Source organism: Neltuma alba, unplaced genomic scaffold (genome assembly GCF_004799145.2).
Source record: "Neltuma alba isolate B1F8T4 unplaced genomic scaffold, ASM479914v2 tig00011705_pilon, whole genome shotgun sequence".
NCBI classification, from domain to species: domain Eukaryota; kingdom Viridiplantae; phylum Streptophyta; class Magnoliopsida; order Fabales; family Fabaceae; genus Neltuma; species Neltuma alba.
Window position 1 is genome coordinate 502,954 of NW_021636342.1, and position 21,755 is coordinate 524,708.

The 21,755-nt window shown below is 34.2% G+C and overlaps 1 protein-coding gene across 1 annotated transcript; it reads left to right on the forward strand.

The window, feature by feature from the left end:
* The first annotated feature begins 859 nt into the window (after positions 1-859).
* Positions 860-10,768, forward strand: LOC114717007 (protein FAM91A1). Its single transcript, XM_028902088.1, has 11 exons — positions 860-941; positions 1,036-1,194; positions 2,508-2,625; positions 3,008-3,104; positions 4,026-4,132; positions 4,317-4,439; positions 4,579-4,732; positions 5,978-6,038; positions 6,126-6,511; positions 7,523-9,149; positions 10,260-10,768. The coding sequence occupies exons 2-11, from the start codon at positions 1,067-1,069 to the stop codon at positions 10,522-10,524; spliced, it is 3,066 nt and encodes a 1,021-aa protein (XP_028757921.1). The 5' UTR covers positions 860-941; positions 1,036-1,066; the 3' UTR covers positions 10,525-10,768.
* The last annotated feature ends 10,987 nt before the right edge of the window (positions 10,769-21,755 follow it).

Sequence of the window (21,755 nt, forward strand, 5' to 3'; positions counted from 1 at the left end):
ATTTGATAAAAGGAACTAAAATTGTTAGTTAATTTTATAAAAGAAAAATTGTGATACTTGGAAAACACTCTGTTGCTGCAAATTTATGATATTCTCACCACTGATGTAAACAAGTATGAGTTATTTAAGGCTCTTCCTATGCGATTAAGAAAAAGTTGGATTTTAATGGAAATTCAAACCCTTTTGCGACAAAAATCATTGTGCTTGCTTAGAAAATTAGCATTGTAATGTGTTTGTCTCAATTATTAAAAGAAGTTTGTGTTTATTTGTTGCTAGTTGCACGTATAATCACGGTCATATTCATATTTTTCAAATGAACATTTAGTTCCTTTTGTTTTGTGATAAATTTTTTAAATAAACAAAATTTATGAAACTGGTATTATCTCTGAGCATTAGTTCATCATGTGCTTTGAATGTAACAAGTTTTTATTTATTCAAGCTACTATTATTACTAAAATAAATCATTTTTTAATATTTATCATCAGTCCAAACAAAAAGGGACGAATTAATAAAATTGGGAAAATAATTTCATATTCCAATTCTTTTATTCTTTACATGATCCAAGTTCCAAACGTGCAAAAACAAAATTATATCGCGCAATTTAAAATTCCATTTATCTAATTAGGGAGTTATTATTTATTGCTTGTATTCGTCAGCAGTCAGCTTATTACTTGGCGCGAAGATAAAATTAATTTGAAACGGATCGGAAATACCCATCGGGTTTCTGGCCAGATACCCATCGGGTTTGGGCAGTGATGATTGATGAACACGGCACACGCCGTAACGACCGCCATAATGGAAATGGCAGTACTGACAGTGACTAGCCTCGCTCATTAGATCTCATACACACACCTTCATAGCCGACATAGATTCAGCAGAGTCTGCGCATTTGCATTTGCAAACCCTAGCTGAATTAGGCATTCTCTGCTTCTCATGATCAGGTGCCTCCATATCCTTTGTCCGGGTCTCTGTCCCAGTGATCCTACTAAATGTGTTATTTTGATTGGTGATCACTTTGTGCTGCTCTGTTTTCAGGTTGTAGATTGGGTTTCCAAGGTAGTTGAAAATGCAGCAAGTTACAATGACGGTTGATGAACAGTTGATTGAGAAAGCTATTAGAGAAGAATGTCCTTGGGAGAGCCTTCCAAAGCGAGTTCAGGCAATTCATTCCACTAAAGAAGAGTGGCACAATAGGTTAGATTAGCTTTCGTGTTCTACTTTTTGCTTAAACAGCTGTTTCAATATTCGGGTCTCTTATATAGTGGCATTTTAGAGATTATGTTCATGAAACTCTTGCTAACAATCTTTCATTTCAAGCTGTTTGCAAAAATTGAATTTTGATATACGAAACATAAGAAAACTTCAGTTGTCGTTTGTTATGTTTTTATTTTTTAGCAAGCCAGCAGTGCCCGATTTGTCTTGACATGGATTGGACGCTACCACGATACACATGACACATGTTCTAAACAAAGATGCCATTATGACAATAAAATTTATTTATTTTTCTGGATACATCTTGCACGTGAATCAAACAGAGTCGGCCCAAAAAAAGAGGGGAAACAATAGAATGAGAGACTAGAAGCACTTTTATCTTGATGAGATGACAAAAGTTTCTCACTAATATTTTTATTGAACATGACTAAGCTGAATAGTAATTCTATAGTTTTTTTTTTCAGTAGCCAATTTTTAGAAAGCAATAGAGTACTTAGAACATATATAATTTTCTTTTTCTCTGTTTGGAATTAGATCAGCTTGTGAAAAGAAAAATTAGGATCTGCAAATGACATGTGTGCGAATAAGTGAGCTTTTCTACATTGAGGATAAGAATTGTTTCCTTACTTTCTGTTTTGAGGGGAAAGCTTTGTACTCTTTTCCTGGATAAATGTCCTCTTTTCTGTTAGTCTTTTTTTGGCATATATGATTTAATTCAGAATCTTGAATAGCTTAGAAGTTTTAGTTGTCTGAAAGAGATAAACATATTTTGTGATAAACAGTAAATCTCACACACACACACACACACTGTAATTTATTTTGTGATAAGAATGCGCACTAGCCTTCAAGTTCCATTTTTTTTATATAATCTCCTTTTCTAGCTGAAAATAAATCATTTAATTGTCATTCTGTTCTTTATAATATTCTCTCCATTGCAGTATATATTTTAGCCTGTTTGAATCTGGTTGATCAATTTTCACCTGTCAGTTTCACTTATAGAAAAAAATAATAGACTTCTGCACTATATATTTGTCAAGAATGAAATATTTTGGGTATCTGTAGAATTAAATTAATTGCGACAATGAGACTCCAAAAAAATATCTACTGCCTTCAACAGTAACTCGATATATATACCAAAGCATCAATGACTTTCATGATATATTGCAAAATTTGGAAAGGTGTTTCCATTTAATTGAATAGATATCTATGAGTTTATACACTCCGCTAAAGCACTAACTTCAGTGCTCATGCCTCTCCTCATATATTTTTTTTCTGGCTATGGAATTATTATGCAGGATTGTTGATTACTGCATAAAGAAGAGGCTCCAATGGAATAGATGTTTTGCTCGCAAAGTTTGTTATGAAAGTGAATATTATGAAGAAATGCTGCGTTACTTACAAAAGAATCTGGCAGTATGTTCTTCACCGAAATTCCAGTTGATCTATCCTATTGAAGTCATATATCAAATGAACATTGCATTGATACAATGCCTTATCTATATACTTTGCTGCACTTCTTTTAGTAGAGATATCTGGCCTCTGTTTTTGCTGATCATGATGTTGATATTCTTAATTTCATGTATTATTAATTAGAACTAATGATATTGTATTTCACTATAGAGCTTAGATTTACTTTCCATTTTGTTTATTTAGTTCAGTCTTATTACCCTTCAGTCTTATTTCACTATAGAGCTTAGATTTACTTTCCATATGTAGTGCAGCATTTCATGGCCCCTTCAATTTCTTTTTCTCTTGTTTTAGGAAATCTTTTTAATGTTATATTTTTCCCTTGCAGATATTTCCTTATCATTTGGCCGAGTATGTCTGCCGTGTAATGAGGGTATCGCCTTTCCAATACTATTGTGATATGATTTTTGAAGTAATGAGAAATGGTAACTTGTTACTTGCTTGTGACAATTCTCAAATGATTTAATTCTGCTTGAAGATTCTGCTCAAATGTTGCTTTTTATAACTCAAAATTGAGGCTTTTCTCCAGGTTATAAATTTGGTGTCTTTTTATTCATCAGTTTCTTTGTGCTCTTGACAGTTTCTGGATTATCCAAGGAATGGTGTTTGTGTCAAACATCTCAACTAGACATGCATCTGTTCTATAAACTTTCTGTGAAGCTTATTAAATTGTTTTATGATAGATGCCTAAGTGAGAGAACCATGCTCCAAAAGTTAGCTGATGAGGTGGGAAAACCAACCAACTTAAAAGCTCCACTGAGCATCTCATAGGACTCAATGTGGGATTTAGCATCCCATAATACCAAGTCTCAATCATTTTCTATTGCAAATAACTTTTGCTACATATCCTCTGTAACGTTTAAATATGAAAAAATGTTTTGAAACGATAGAATTTTATATGATACATTATGTCTAGCTAACTAGATTACTGGCATACAGTAGACTTATTTTCTTCTGTGACAGTTGATGCTCCCTAGAGTAAGTGAAAGGAGTACACTTTTGCTACCAGATAAAGTGTTACCAATAGCGAATGCATTTAGTGAAGATGGTAAGAGAAGTCATAATAGTGTACACTAGGGTATGAAGAGGCGATTAGATATCTCAAAATTAGTATGTAACTTTTTTCTTTTTAACCTGATGTAGCCTGTAGGTCAAACAGCCTATATGCCAAATAATGATATCTGATTAAAATGACTAAGATGATGTGTGCAAAATGTTTTGTTTTGTTTTTTTTTTTTTTTTTTTTTTGAAATTTCTGTGGTTGTAACGCCTTACCAAATGTTGAGAGGTTAGTATGCATGGAAGCTGGACTCTATAAATATCATTCATGTTTCCATTGTTTGCAGAACAACCATATGACAGCATCCCGAATTTTAGTGCTGCAGATGCCTTAAGACTTACAGGAATTGGGAGGAATGAATTTATGGATATAATGAACAAGTGTCGATCTAAGGTACTGCATGTATTTATTTGTAGATAAATAGTATTCACATATATGGCATTCACACTCATAGTTGGTTTGCTTTGCATTTGCATGTCAGCGTGTGCCTAACTACCTGCATCAGCATTTTTTTTTTTAACTTCCAAATTTCTATCATTCTTGTCTCACTCGTCATTTTTACTTTTGGAATATCCAGAAAATCATGTGGAAACTGAATAAGTCAATTGCGAGAGATTCCTTACCTCTAGAACCTGTAGATTTTGCAATCGAACCGTGGTGGGGAATTTGTCTTGTGAACTTTTCCTTGGAAGAATTTAAGGTGAGGTCTGCCTTTGATCCTGATGAAAAGAAGCACTCGCTCCAATAAAATCGTGTTATGTTAATTTGGCAATAAGAAATTTTTTGTGTTCACTCATCAGGTATACTTTTTCCCTCACATTTTCTTCCACTTTTTGTAGAAACTCTCAGGAGAGGAAATGGCCACTGTAGACAAAGTCTCTAAGGAGGAAGGTAATTCATTTGTCCAGTTTGATCCTGACATAGTAAAAGCTCTTTATAGACGGGGACTGATCTATTTTGATGTTCCTGTAAGTCCTGATGACCGGTTTAAAGGTGAGTTCTCTCAGTGTCTAAGTTTTGGTGCTTTGTTAATATATTTTCTTCATGTAAAATTTGTACAGGCGTATGTTTTAGGATTCTTATTTAAAAGTAAAATGTTCATGAGACATGCAACAAAGCAAAAGATTCCTGATGTATTATGATTCAAATTGACCAACCAAAATGACCATACCGGTTCCTATAAAGTTGCTACTGGTTGTTTTTGTTTATGGCAGCACAACGCAAGGAAAAAAAATAGAAAGCCGAATCTATGCCACTTTAAAAATCACATCTTCATGATTACAAACTCAAAACATATTTTTGTATCACTTCATGTACGAAAGAAATCTAATATATACATCATATCTGCCTAACTGTTACAAATATTGTAACCTTTGCAACTAGCAACCCATCAAAATCCTCTGCCGCAGCAGGGTTAGACAGTGTCGTAGTAGAAATCTCTTGACTTAGCGTCAACACACAGTCATGAGTTATGGTGACAAAGATCTCAATCAAATCCCAAAAAGCTCTGAAATCTGACAATGCTTGCTCCAACAGCAATTGTATCACACCTGCAAAGAAAATCAGATATTGGTAGACAAAGCTGAGACAGAGTTAATCAGATCTAGGTCAATGTTTCAAGGAGTAAGAAAGCATTGATGTATAAGAGAGTGAAGGAAATAGAGAAACAGGAGAAAGTGAGGACTGAATTTTGAGGGTTCAGTTTTAAGCAAACTTTTTAATAAATTTCATTGTTGAGTAATTTTTATTATAGTAATTGTTCACTTTTCATGTTAAGTGCTTCCTGCTATTGTCTTTGTTATGATTGCTTTAGTATCCTCTCATTGCCTTATTGTTATGGAAATATGACTAATGAGTTTATGGTAAGCATACCAGAAGATTTGGAAAATAAAAAGTAAAAAAAATTGATTTATGGTGAGGACTGAATTTTGAGGGTTGAGTTTTGTTATGATTGCAAAGTATTATTTTATTTCAATTTTGTTTACATTTAAAAGCTTGCAAATTACCTAAATTTGTTAAATGATTAAAATATGATTTAGCATGCATGGTTTTATTGGCAATTTGCTCTGGAGTATGAAATATATATATATTTATATATAAAACATTGAAGGATAAAAAACAGTAAAGTAATCAAGCATATGATATGTGCAACATGTTTTTTGATGACGCTTTCTACACATTTTGAGCTGCCTGAGGTTGGGAAGAGACGTCATAACATTTATATTTATGGTGATTCAGTCTCCAGGCTTGAAGGTTTTGTTTCCAACCGAGAGCAGTCTTATGAAGATCCTATTGAAGAGTAAAGCCGCAGTTTGAATTTTTATTCACATCCTTTTTGTTTAATGCTTCCTTAAGATAACCTTAACGTGAGTTCTTTATTTTCTAGGTTATTGTATGCAGTTTTTGTTGTTTCAAGTGAAAATGTAACAGTTGCTGAACTGGCAACAACACTACAGGCTGATTTGTTGCAACTACAGGCTGCTGCATCATTTGTATGTCGATTAGGCTGGGCAACCAAAGTACTTGATCCGGCATCTATTCTTCAAGACATAAGTATAACTGGTTCTCCTAGAAGTTCTATTGATGGCGAAGATGCTTCTCGTATTGGTTTGATTGCTGAGAGTATGCTCATTGGCAATGATTCCAATCAACAGGAGGATGCTTCTTGGACAGGGAACTATGGTCATAGTTCTGCTTCTGCAGTTACTCGTGTTGCTCTAATTGTTGATGCTAATATAACATCCTATCTTATGATGGGTTCTGTTTCGCCAGGTTCTGGCCATGTGCCTTTTTTAGCCTCAAATTTCATTTTGTTAATCAATCAATTTTGTTGGACTCTAAACATAGTTTGGGTGTATTTTATCTCAATACTCTCGTGCGATAGTGCAATCATGGTTTTTTTAAGTTTCCAACACCTTTTTGGTTGCTTTTTTTGTGCAGAAATATTTGAGTTTATGATAGTACTGAGATCTTTCTCCTATCAAATTTTTCTGTTGACCAATGACAATTTGATCGCAGTCTGATTATGAGATTGTTAAATTCAAGAATTGATTTCCAAAGTTTTTACAAGTTTGCCAGTCTTAGACCCAAAACGTTGACAGATATCGGAACAACTTAAAGAATGCCTTTTGTTTTGTTTATTTTAAATAACATGCTTTTTGTTTGGTAGCAAAATTTTCATGATTTCTGTAAAACGTTAAAAGAAAAAAGAAAAAGGTCATAGTAACCTACCACTCTTTGGATGAGAATGAATGATACATTTGGAGTGAGGCATAATCTGATTTAGCAGACTCCAGGTGAAAAATCCACTTCAAAAACTTGCTGGACAATAGTTGCACCATAATTGTATTTATCCATTTCTAGTTTCTTTTGTTAAATTTTCCCTAATCTTAGATATTTACTGCATTTGAGGCAAATCTTGATCTCTTCTGCACTACTCTGGTTTTCACATTCCAATATCATGCGAATAATTGAGCTAGTTGCCCATTATGCTTTGCTCATTCGCCCAGTTATCTCATAAATCTGCAAAATCGGAGAATATCAAACCATAACAAGACTTCCAGGTTCATGGGCAATATATATTCTTTTTATTATTCTGGAAAATTCATAAGTATTCTGCTTATTAAATCAAAGCAGTATTAGCTTGCTTTTTGGGTGCTGTTTTCAAAGGTTCATGCCTGTTATTCTTCAGTCTTTTCATGTACAAGAGAATTCACTGCATGTCTGTCTATCTAGAGTCTCTAATCAAATTAACATGTCTGTCCTCTTGGTGGATTTTGTTAGGTTTGAAATCTCATGCTGTTACACTATATGAAGCGGGGAAACTAGGTCATGCCAGCATTTCTGATCTTTGCAAGGATCTTAGTACCTTGGAGGGTGCAAAATTTGAGGGAGTACTACAGGAATTTGCAAATCATGCATTCAGCCTGCGCTGTGTATTAGAATGCCTGCTATCAAGTGGAATTGCTAATGCTACTAATGCTAAAGTGGAGGAAGGTTTTTATAAGATGGGTATTATTACATCAAGCAATGATGATCCAAGTTATCGGAGAACTGAAATCCCTTTGACTGGCACAGCGGGTGACTCTGGCATTTCAGAAAGTGGGAAGAATAATGATAATTTATTAAACTTACATTCAGAAAAGTATGAGGAGGCTTCTGTTACCTCAGATCTTGTTCCAGGTTACACGGGTGATGTATCTCATCCTATTATCTTGCAAGGTGACCGTGGGCAGACACCAGAATTCTGTAAATCAGAGACAAATCTCCTGAATGATGAGAAATTGATAGCAGTTGAAGGTTCAGATGTTGAATCAGAAATGTTAAGCAATAAAAAGAAATATCGTGTAGATATTCTTCGCTCTGAAAGCTTGGCTGCTCTTCCACCAGCAGCTCTTGAGCGTTTGTTTCTTCGAGATTATGATTTAGTTGTGTCCATAGTGCCTCTTCCTCAATCATCGGTTCTTCCTGGACCTTCAGGTCCAGCTCATTTTGGTCCCCCCTCATATTGTTCGATGACACCTTGGATGAAACTTATTCTATATTCGACTGTGGCTAGTGGGCCTCTGTCAGTTGTTCTGATGAAAGGCCAGTGCCTGCGTTTACTTCCTGCTCCATTGGCTGGTTGTGAGAAAGCTCTGATATGGTCTTGGGATGGTTCCACTGTAGGAGGCTTGGGAGGGAAGCTTGAAGGAAATCTTGTTAAAGGAAATACTCTCTTGCATTGTCTAAATTCACTTCTTAAACATTCGGCTGTTCTGGTGCAGCCTCTCAGTAGGTATGATCTTGACAAATCTGGCAAAGTGATTACGGTAGATATTCCTTTGCCTCTAAAGAACTCTGATGGTTCAATTGCCCCTGTAGGAAAAGAGTTACGACTGCGCAAAGAGGAAATATTGAAGTTGAATTCTCTCTTGACAGACTTGGCAAACAGAATGGAACTATGGACAGTTGGTTTTATTCGCCTATTAAAATTGTTTAAGGGAAGAGAATCAGACCAGTGTTCATGCGATGAAGATAAATTTGAATGGGTTCCTTTGAGTGTTGAATTTGGGATGCCACTTTTCAGTCCGAAGCTTTGCAGTAGTATATGTAAAAGGGTGGTTTCGTCAGGTTTGCTTCAAACTGGCTCATTTGGGGAACACCATGATTCAATGCAAAGCATAAGGAAAAGGCTGCATGACATCTGTGCAGAGTACCAACCAACAGGGCCTGCTGCAAATATTCTTTACCAGAAAAGGCACGTTGTGGATGCTTCTCCGCAGCTTATGAACTATGCTAGTGGTAGATTGAACCCGTCTGTGGACCCTCTTCCAATTTCAGGGGCATTGAGTGGGCATCAGGGATTAAAGCTTGCTAATCAACAACGCTGCCTAACTGAAGTATTAAGCTTTGATGGCCGCATTCCAAGGTTGGTCAGAACTTCTATTGACTCATTGCTAGAACATGGATGGATGAAATTTCTCATCAGATAAAGGAATGATCTCAATTAGTGTCATCTTGACAACAGAAAATCACTTACTTTCACCAAAATAATCAAATGGATTCTTCTGTAATATAAATATTGGTCAAATATTTTGGTAACTTGTGCTACAAATACACTGAAGAAAGAGATCGTACTTTCTGCTAATTTGCTTTTAGACCCCGGTTGAAACAAGTTGTTCCGTCAAACCTGGCGAACATTTGCTCAATGTGTCGCAATTGGTGGTTCCAGACTTCATCTTGCCCTTGATTTTCGTTTGTATTTCTTGGAATCCTTTTAAAGATTTGTGCAATGATAATGCACATTATATAGCCACTAACTTTCTTTTGTCTGCTTGCTTGAGCCACTCAGATAAAGATTTATTAGCCATCTTAGATGTAGATGATTAAACCTTCATTATCAACCATAAAATTCTACTGAAAAATAACTTTTGACCCCTGTAGAATATCCTGTGGCTGCAACCAATCAGGTTAACAGGACTAGCTTCTTATTTTGCCACTGAACTGTTTCTTCGTTGGTAACGATGGAAATTTATTGGTTTGTCTCAAGGCTTTCTTATGAATTTTAGTGTCTATCTGTTAGCGATAGGGACCAAGGTAGTATGAAATGTCTAACTTCCATATCGTTCAGTAGCTTAGATTGCTCAAGAGATTACTTAAGTACTACAATAATGAGCTTTTAGGGGAGGATTCTTCCCTCTACTTGAGTACACATCATTTGTTATCAAAGTTAGTGGCTGAAAACTCTACAAAGGGCTGCCTGCGGATGGTTTTCGCTTGCAGAAGGCCAGGTGAGGTGTCATAGAGCATAGTTTCAAAACTGTCAACTTCCCAATACTGGCCTATTGATAGATGTCGCACAGAAGCTGATATCCTTTTCTTTTTGAATAGGTTGCACAGCAAGTGATTTAGTTATAGTAGTAAACTTATACAGCAATAAAAGGAAATTAAAGAGTTATGGTTTAGTACTCTTTATTTCTAGCTTTATCTGCTAATCATCTCAAGTCTCAAACTGGTTACTATTGAATGGTTAATGCAGATCAAACGCCTTTACTCCTGTTTATGAGGCTGCCACAAGACCCGTGGAAGAAATTCCTCAAGCTGATATGTTGGAAACTGAATCAGACCCAGATGAAAATGACAGCAAAGAAGTGCTCCTTCCGGGTGTCAACCTCATTTTTAATGGTTCTGAGTTGCATCCATTTGATGTAGGTTCTTGCCTCCAGGCTCGCCAACCAGTTTCATTAATAGCAGAGGCAGCTGCCGCCTGTGCATCAATGGCCGTGGTCAAAAAGATCTGCTAATATATATTAATCCAACCCAATACCTATAAATTGCAACCTGAGCAACTTACTGGACTATGCTTTTTCTATCATATGCTTTGTGTCTTTGAATTTTTGAAGTTGGGCCAATGCCTCATGTGACATAGTGACATGAAAGCTTCTCTACAAGTGGGAGAACGCAAGTTCAACCCCACTATTTATCTGAAGCTATTTGTTTGCCTTGTAATATTTAAAAAGAAGAAGAAGAAGAAGAATCTTTCAAGGTTGTCATTGTGCTCCTACTTTTTTTTTTTTTGGGGGGGGGTGTTAGGTTGCAAATGACGTTCAGTCTTAAAATTGCTGTGTATTTATTACCTACTTATTTGACTTCCTAAATGCCAATAATTGTGATTTCCGGTGTTCAACAACTGGTTATTTCCTTGCATTACTGAAGACCTTCAAGTTTACTGGCACTAGTTTTTATTTTTAAAGAAAAAAAGATGGAGGACAAGATGCTGAGATTTAGCAACAGATTCGCTTGTAAATTATTTTCTCGTTCCTTGGATGTCAAGTTTAGTTTATTATTTCATGCTAGTGATCTCTCTCTTTACATTGGACAAGTCTTTCCTGTTGCTCAATGCAGGCTGCATTTGTTCCGTTTTTTGCTATAGCCGGGAATTCCCATTTTGTCAGAGCTGTTAAAAAGAGGAAATGTAATCGTTGTTAAACCATCCAATCTGATGAACGGAATGATGCTGAAAGTGGTCATCAGAGGAAAATGCGATCATTGGCGAATCCTTATATACCATTCCGTCTAACACAAGTTTAACTCGTTCTCTTGCTTTCACTCCACCTTCATTGATCATCAATCTGTAATTTATTGACACTTCCTACTTCCTTATAGCAAATATTAGTCATAGATGCGGTGCTTTTAATTTTAGGCAAAATAAGCTTTAATTAAAACAAGCTAAGCTTTTTTCTTTTAAATAAATTAGAAAGTATTAATAGCTATTAAGGGGGTGTTTGGGTCATGCTAAAAGTGTTTTTCAAAAACACTTTTTCGCAAATTAAGACAAACAACTATACATATTTATATCGTAAAAACATTTTTAAAATCATAGTTTTGTTTCTACCTAAACACCCTTTAAATGACTTTGTGTAGCTTTGCATGTTAATAGGCCCAATAACAGGGTTGGCAAGGAACCCGACCTTTTGACCATGACATGTGGTCTCTTGTGGGGACTTGCTATAAGGACACGTTTGTCAGTTACAGGCACATATAACCTCGGACGTGGCGGTGCATATGAAAGGAATAGAACAGTGAGAGGGCATAATATGGTAAGCTTTCTGTTCGTCAACAAAATCTGAGGCCATGGAAAACGATTCCGATGCTGTGAGCCGTGCGTCTCTTATAATCTCCTTCTGCCATATGACTTCTGCTTCCCATGACGATGCCCTCTTCTTCTTGGAGAGCCACAACTTCGACTTGGACGCCGCCCTTTCCTCCTTCTTCAAGAACAGCTCCTCGCAGCCAAATTTTCAGTCTCCGACTCAGCATGCGGATCACAGGAATCCTTCGGGAACCCTCACCGCTGGAACTAGCTCGCTTTCTAATCTGAAACGGCCACCTACTGATACGGCCGCTTATGATCCTGGCGATGATTCCAGGTGGTATTGAATTTTCGGCACAACCTGTAATTTTCTTATTTCCTATGATTGGTTTTGGATTTTAGTTGGAGCCTTTATTCTTCCAACTTTGGGTCCCATTGATGAAATTTAGATTCTTTGTTGAAAGGTTCTATCTAGGCTGCATCATTCTAGTTTTCACCGACCAAAGTTAGCTTCATTTATCTCTTCTGTGGGCTCGTCTTTGGAAAACGAGATTACGAAATGCTTCTTCCCTTCGATTCTCGTATTGACATAGTTCATTTTCAGATTTAATTAATTGTCCTTACTTGTTGAGTTACAGAAACTGAATTACTGGAACAGTAAGATCATACAGAGCAACTGTGTCATCCAACCTATCAAGGGCCACAAACTTTCTGGACGATCCACAAAATTTAGAGTGATGTTGAACTCTCAAATATCATGGATCTTTTGTAGCAAATTTTTGTTTCTCATTTGGTCCTTTGTTACAATACCTTTTTATGGTTGTTACTTGTTAATACACATTTTGTGATCCGTATATCCTTTGTATTTATAAAAATCCAATGGAAGTTGTAATGTTACCAACTTGAACCACTTTTTAAGAGTGACTTGGTTCAAGTAATCATATTTATTTTAGCACGTTAACTGCCTACAAAGGACGACTTCAGCAGGAGGCAACATGTTAATATGAGACCTTATAAATTTTGCTGCCTTATGAGGATTGTTTCCCCTTTATCTGCATATGATCTTCATGATATCTTTATCATATCATATTTAAACTCATACAGAGCAGATATGAAAAAAAGGCACATTAGTTTCCATGGTTGGTTATTGTCACCAGGGTTTTAAAATTCACCTAGTCTTGTAAGACTTTTTGTATTAACATATGAAAATGCTTTTTATTTTAACTATATTTTGTAAATTGAAGTTAGAGTAAAAATTAATTAGTGCAATGATCTTGGAATATGCTTTTGTAAAAAAAAAAATCAGTTGAATATGTATTTGGCTTTTAGAACTCGAGCTCCAAAATATGACATGATTGTTGGGGGGAAAAAATCATGAATACAAAGGTGATGATTCATTAATAAGACATGAACAAGTAAAATGAAATATCTTTTGAAAAATTCTCATACAACGTGAAGAAATATTCATCAACAAAAAGTTGATGAATAAGCTAACTTTACTCTCAAAAGATTCATTTGACTCTAATATCAATCTAAACGTAATTTTTGGACTTAAATTTGTTTTTAACTTTTGAACTTCCTTTAGTAAAACTTTCGGGTTTAAGTCTCTTATTTAGAGATATTATAGAGGAGGCAAGGTTTCTTATTTTGAAGGATTGGCAAATGGTTTTCAGCCATATTTTCAAAGAAAACAACACTCAAGTTGATCATTTGGCCAAAATGTCTCATAGTTTAATAAAAAGTTTTTGTATCCTTGACCAACAATCACCTTTTAATTAAGAGATGGTCGTTGATGAAAGAGAATAGATATTAGCTTTTCTTCTTGTGTCCTTTTTTAGTTGTTGAAGTTGTATTCAATTTCTACTAAAAAAGTCCAATTCAAAGAAGCTATCAACTTCAAAATTGTTGTCTTGCCTTTTTGTACTTAGTTAACGCCACTCAAATTGACTCTTCATTCTTACCTTTTGGTCTTAGTGGAAAGCTGGAACCAGTTTCGGTGCTTATCATTTTGATGAGCATCATAAACTCATCGGATCTAGACCGTCTATATCTAATTTAAACGGTTTAGATTTAAAATCTTAAATTAATTATTTTTAAATAGAAAAAATTATTTTTTTGAAAGAATGACAGTCAAGAGATTATCTTTATTTTAGATTTTATACCTAGTAAAATAATTATTTTAAATAAATAAAAATAACAAGTAAATCAAATTTGGACTATCCAAATGAAATATAAACAATCCAGATCTGATGAGTTTATGGTTTTCATCAAAATAATGAACACCGAAACTGGTTCAGTAAGAAGGTGACCACCCTGTTGGGTAGCACCAACATGCATTACATAATAAACTAATTGATTCGGAACACACATGTTGCAATAAATATGTCAAAATGCATTCGACTTGCTTTCTTTATACAGCCTTCTCCTTCAACTCCTTTTTTTTCATTTATTTTAATTTTCAATTCCATCAGTACTTTTTTAATATAACCTTCTAAAAAAATTCGATGGAACATATGAAAAATAGAACTTTTCTTTTACATCATTGGGAATATACCAAATTAAAGAAAATATTGTTTTTGAACGATTAAATTGAGAAAATAATTTTGTCATTCATGAGGATTAGAGAAAAAGCTTAAGCCAAGTTTTTTATACCCATTATGTCAAATTATCCAACCACATATGATCATATATCCTTTTTTTGTTTCATGTAGATTTATAATTAAATGATATTGAATGCTAATATTTTAAAAATAGGATGCAGAGCATGATAAATTCGAAGAACTTGATGTACATATTGTCCGATCAAACTATAATTAAAAAAAAAATTTATTGTCACATGAGGGCATGAGGCTGTAGTAATAATATAAATACATTACATGTTGAATCGGTAGTTGAAGCAAGCGGAAGAGACATCAGAGAAGCTTGATTTAGATGATGGCGTTGTAGTAATTGGGGGAGACGATTCAAACACTAATGCTTGCCTGCTTGTAGAAATATTCGGAACGAGTTTCAGTGCGAAGCGGCTTGATAAGCACAAGGAGCTCATCACCGCTACGCACCGTTTCATTAAAGTTCGAATTGATTTGACCGTTGGATGATGAGCGATCTAAAATGCTGAAGGTGTGGGCGATTTCAATCCTCGCTCTTCGTTCCCCCTTCTTCTTCGGCATCATCTTCATGCACAGGTAAACACCTAATCAATAATCTCAGCAAGATGCTTCAGGAGGTGCCTATAAAGAGGAGGTTTTGAAGGATCTTGCTTGATAGTTGGGGTGTAAAGTGCTGTGACTTTGACTTCTCTGACTTGAAAAATTCATTGCCTTGATCTTTCAGAGACATTTGTTTTTTTTTAATTTAGCTTCTGCTTCTGCTGAGACAGTCACCATTGGTATTTTTCCTTTTTTTTTTAATGAAAAGGCAAAATGCATTAATTAAATAGAGATACAGATTTGAAGGTTCACTACACTAGAAAAAAACAGGACTAACCGAAGCAGCTACTTTAAAATGATCAAAAGTAAAAGTCTAAGAGCTGCAGAAAGTCCGAGACGATAACATCCCGTGATTGTGCTTTGTGGCAGATTGAGACTTGCTTTTTGATTGAGAAAATATCCTCTCTTTTTTTTTTTAATGGCTGCCTCCTGAAAAGGAGAGTTGGTATCCAAACCAAAGCTGCCCTTAAACAACAGCGGAGGAGGTTTCTGTTGAAACATTCTAGTTTTCCCCAGGGGACCTTGATCGAAGACTGGCCCTGGTATTTTTCTTCGAAGAGGAAGAGAAGTGACAATTTGGAACTTGCATATTATTAAAATAGAAAAAAATAGAACTTGCCTTGAATGGAGGGAACTTCGTTGACTTTATCTCAGAGAACGACGTCGCATGGCAATTAAATAGAGGGAACTCGTCCTTGACTTTGTTAAAACAGTGCGCATAAATGATGAGCTCTCAGTGCTCTTCATATTGCTTAGCACCGAAACTGGGTCCGAAATATTCAGGTAACATATAACTTATATACTATCTCTAATCCTAATCATAAGATCTCATTTATGAGCTATAAATGATATCTTATAATTAGGACAAGAGGCATTATAATGTTTAACTTTGAATCATAAGTGCAACTTTTCTTCTCCGCTTTTAACCTTCATGAAATTCTTTGATAGTATTATATATATAGCCATGCTAAAATATTTACAAGTATCAGCTTGCGAACTTTTTGCTGCACTTTCTCGCCGCACCTTTATCCATTTTCGCGTGCAAGTGCTACGTATTGTGAGGCTCATGCGTACAAAATCAAACTGATACTAAAGGTCATTTTAAAAGATTAAGTATACATTATTTACTTTGCTTTTTATATTTATATGCACACATACACACTGTTTTCACATGGCTCTGTGTGTGTATGTTCTTTTTTAATATGTCAGACTTAAATAGATTTAAATATTATTAGATTGAATTGGGAATAATTCTCCTAAAAGTATTTTCTGCATTTACATTCGCACAAACTTAAATTTAAGATTTTGTATTTAAACGGTCAAAATCCTTTTTATTAGGACCTATACCTCTTAGTCATGGCTGTATTACTACCTCCGGTTCTAATTATAAGACCCAGTTAACTAATTTGAAGGGTTTAAGGAAGTAAGTTATGTTAGTTATTTGTAATAAATAAGTGTTGTCATTCCTAAAATATCCTTGCTAATTAAGTGTATTGGTTAGAACTACTATTATTAGAAGGATTATCTTGGAAAAAATGCATAAATATGATAGACAAAATGAATTGGGGTCTTATAATTAAGACCAAACTAAAAGTCAAACGGGGTTTTATATTAAGAACCGGAGGTAGTATCTTATTTTGATTTCACTTAGATGTGGTAGAAAATTTAGATCTCAATTACTCTTTCCGTCCCTAATTATAAGATCCTTTTTTTTAATAGATTTATTTATTTTATAAGGTCCTTTTTTAGTTTATCTGAACAGTTAATGCATTGTTACCTATTTTACCCCTAATAAATTCTCATGTAATTTTCTCTCCATACAATCTCATTATTACTCTCTTATATTTATTAGGGGTATATTTGGAAAAATAATATTTGTTACATATTAATTGCTTTTAACTAATTTTAACTGTTTTCTTAAAAAGCATAATTTGGCCAAAAAAATTCTTATAATTAGGGACAGAGTAGTATACGTTAAGCTAGAACTGCTTCAAGCTTCTCGAAATCTACAAGCAGGACTCATTCTGACACAATTTTTCACTGCCTTTTGAACAGGTCCTATTCAATTGGTCCAAGAGCAAATGACATTAATCTTGGGGAGAATTGCACTAAGGTCCATGGAACAAAAAATACGACAACAAAAAAGTCCCATAAGAATTGCAAATTAATTAGAAGTCCCAGAGGGAACTTAGTGTAAGAGATTGTAATTGAATGAAAATGTGAAAAGACCCCATTGCACCTACTAATGTGTGTAATTCGGATTCACAAGTCCTTCAACTCACCGGTGCTATTGACTGAAACTTTCAAAAATAGCCCATGCATAGGTTGATCTTCTGATGATTACTGGCTATTTTCCTTTGTATTCGAACAAGAGCTATCAAACTGGAATTTTTCCCTCTGCACGGTGATGCTCTGGTGGGTTTGTTTCATAAGTGATTCTGCGATTCACCGGCGGCTCTCTTTAAAATTTCAAGCTCGGCTTTCTTATCACAGTCCTTTTCCTTGCTCCACGACAATTTAATTTTTCTGGCTGCTTGATCTTGTCTTTTGTTTTGTATCTTTAAGAGCTTTAAGTTCAGTTGCTTTTGATTCCCGTCTGCTTTCTTCTTTTAATTTTTCTCCACTCCCTTCACTGGACTATTGGCTTCTCTGATTGCTGGCACTGTTGATGTTTCTATGAGCATAAGAAGGTGGGGGTGCCATTGCCGTCTTTGTTGTTGCAGTGGATGTCAATGATGATTGAATCCATTGTGCTTGTCCATCAGTACCTGTAGCTAAGGGTACATCATCCTGAAGTCAATTTATCACCTCTAAAGATTGTAATTTTCTTCATTATTTTGTTCTTCGTCCTCATTATCTTTACACCACTCATTCCAATCATCAACCTCTTTCAATGAGATTGGGTCACTGCTCTCATGAGGAGTAAATCTTCTCCTTGTTGCCTTATAATGTTCAACAATTATTAAACCACTTAATCTTGATTGGCCAAAGATGAATGAGTGAATATTTAGCATTTCACTTTACGCAATATTTGGATTAGGAGTGTTGTTCCACAAGCATGATATTACCAGTAGCAGATAAATGATAAGTGAGCATATTCATTTACGAGTTAAAGTACAACCATTGATAAGTGAGAAAGTATAAATAACATCTAATATAGTAGTAGACTATTTTATTGTATTACAACATCATACCCGGCATACATTATTTAAGCAAATGCTTGTTACTTCTCAGCTTATGAGCAAAAGAATGATCTATTTATAGGTTAAGATTAATAATCAATGTTTTCTTATATTTTATACTCAACTCTTGTGGAAATATGTATTTTTTCCAAATTCTTGTGCACAACTTTTGTAATTACATTTTTTGCCAGACTAAAAATCTGTATTACTTGATATATTTATAAGTGAAATGTATTGTACAAACTCTATCAAAAAAAAAAACAAAGAAATGTATTGTATAAACATATGTAAATTGAAATCATATTATATTATAATTTTATATCAAATTTTTAGCGGCAAGAAATTGACAAATGAAAATTTATGCATTTACAAGTCAAGGTGCTAGTATTAGCTAAGAAGGTGCAGAAAATACATACCCACCTTATGCTAAAATGCAATTTATATTATTTTAAAATAATTAACTTCATATTTAAAATAAAACCATTTTAAATTATTATATATAACTTAAAGTGGAGAATATATCCATATATTGCATTTACAAGTCATTTTATGTGAGAGAAATATAACTTTGTATCAGACTTTTAGTATCACAAAAATAACAAGTTAAGGTAAAAACATTAACAAATATCCCAACATATATTAACAAATAATATTAACTCACATTACATATTTATTATTAACAATTAAATTAGTTATATTAACAACTGTTATGGTATGTATTAACTATTATAATTACAAAATAGATTATATATACTTGCCTATTAAACAAGTGAAGGTGCTTATAATGATAATATGTCAATCAAAAATTGACAAGTTATATATTCTAAAGTGAAGAGACTTGTCAATGAAAGCACCCTCATTTGTCATTACATGCTTCCTCACTTGTCAATATATACTTACTTTATCATTTTCATGCTGATAAAAATATAGTATTATTAATTACAAGTACCCTTATTTGTTATTACATGATTTCAAGTTAGATATACTCATATAATACATTTTGATTATAATATGATATAATCTTATATGATATTCTGATATAAAATAGGTTATCATTTTGGTACTTTTACTTGTTAATGTAAACACTCTCACTTGTTAATTTTTTATTGCTTCCTCCATTACTATTGTTAATATTTATTATGACATACAGCATAATCATTGAGGTAGATTGCCGTAATCATTGAGATCTTTCTCCCATTTGCGGATGATTGGCCTTTTAACGTGAAAAAATTCAATGTACAAATTGGTGACATTGTTCTCAAAGTCAGCAAATCACAGCCCACAAAATGGAAAGAAATAGACTATATAGTCCTTCACGACTGTAGAAACAGGGAATTCATTTGCAAGCTGCTACTCCAAGAGGACAATTCTGATAAAGATGCAAAAGAAAAATAAGACCAAACCATGCACCATCAACCATAAGCATTATCAATGGAATAATACTACCTCCAATCTTTAATATGAGTTAATTGACTAATTTGAATAGATTAAAAAAACTGGTTTAGTTAGTTATCTGTAATAAATAGATATTGTCTTTCTTAAAATGTCTTTGCTAATCAAATCTATTGGCTAAAACTACTATTATTACAAAAACTATCTTAAAAATATATATAAATATGAGAGGCAAAATGAATTATAATGTTATATTTATGACCAAAATAAAAATTAAATGAACTCTTATAATAAGGGCCAGAGATAGTATTTAAATGGTATCAAGAGCAAGAATCTTCATAGCAGCCAAAAGTCAGGTACACAATCGCACACCTTCAAGCCTGACTTCGTACTCCCTTCCATGCTGCCATTTTTCATCCGATTGAATAATTAGACTTACACCTCATCCACTGGAGAAATAATGTCTTCATCATAATCTGCCGATTTTTCACGGCCTCCTTTCTAAATCGTGGAAGGAAAGGCATATATTTTACAATTCTTATTTACATCAAAACACTGAAGAACAGTACATAGAATTGCCTCCGAAAGTCAGCAAAATCAGTAACAATCTTATGTTGCATGAGTTCTACCTACGAGGATTCAACGCCTATTTTTGTTTCAAACGGAGCTAAGATCGATGAAAGAGCATGAGCCCTCCCTTAATTCCAGCTCCAATCCACAATGTTTGCTGTTAGATACCACTGGAATATAGAATCGGAAAAATAGTTGAAGTGAAGATTGGGTAGGGGTCGTGCGGCAGTGGACAGATTACCACAATGGTGAACAAAGATGTAGCACCAGTTTTTAAGAGGAGAGTGAGCTAGCCGATAGCCAAAACAAAAAAAACAAAAAACAAAAACAAAGAATAGGGCTCAAAATCAGTTTTCACCGTTTTTCCAAGGAGAATTGAAATTAAATCCTAATAAAGGGATTTAATTATCCTAAAGTCTGTTGGCAACAGAAAAACATGCAATGAAAAATTTTAATATAAAAAATGACAACTAATTTTTGTTACTCACATTTGTCATTGAGACCTTGGGTAATTAAATCATTTTTTTAAAATCTAATTGCAATTCTCCCTTTCTCTAATGTGTTTTGGTAAGAACAAAATAATCTTTTTATGTTTTCTCTTATCACATTCAAGTTCCTTTTTTTTTTTGACCGGAGAACATTCAAGTTCCTTTGAGACTTATGATTAATTATTAAGTTTGATGGGATTTTTTTATAATATTCTGTGTTCCATAGGAAGTCATTTTTCCTTAACCATACCCTACTGCTAGAAGTGGGAGCTGAAGCTAAGAAGATTCTGGGATTTTCCTTTCGAAAAAGCATATGGGGGGTACCTATATTTTCTCTTAATTTTGGATTTGGTATTTATGTTTTTTTTCTTAATTAAATCATTTTTTTCAACAACATTAACTCTAATAACTTTGTTCTATTAACATTTTTAGTCTAAATGCAATGGTTAATAATGTTAACAAAACAAAATTAAAGATTTAATTAAGAGAAAAAAAACAAGTAAATACCAAATTAAAAATTTTAAAAAATACTCTCAATATGGTTTTTTTTTTTTTCCTTTTTCTCTTCACGATAATTAGCTTAAGCTAATGAAAATATAACCACGCACCGTACTGACCAAAAGATTACCGGGTTATCTTCTGCTGTCAACTTGCAATGAACATGGAGAGATTATTTCTACATTATAGTTAAATCAAAAAGGAAAAGGAAAACTTCTTTAAGAATGATGCTCCCATGTTGACTTGATCTTGCAGTGACCAAGTCCAACCATTCTGTCCTAATTAACCGAACGAAGTGACTGTCTGATCGACTAAACGTGAACTAATTAATCTTGAATTGACATTAAACAATGATGTGGGAGTTAGGTTGGGAAAACACTCCCTGATCCACGGTGGAAAAATCATAGGAAACCGACTCTCGCCATCATTCTTTATATTGTGTTGAGCAATCTTTCCTTCTCATTGATAAAAAAGACTCCTTTTTTATTGATATCATCCCACGCCAGATATGATATTTCGAACGGCACTGCACAGTCAAACAAAAATGTCAGTGGGACCTGAATTCTATACGCATCTAATATCAGAGAGGGTTTCCACAACTTC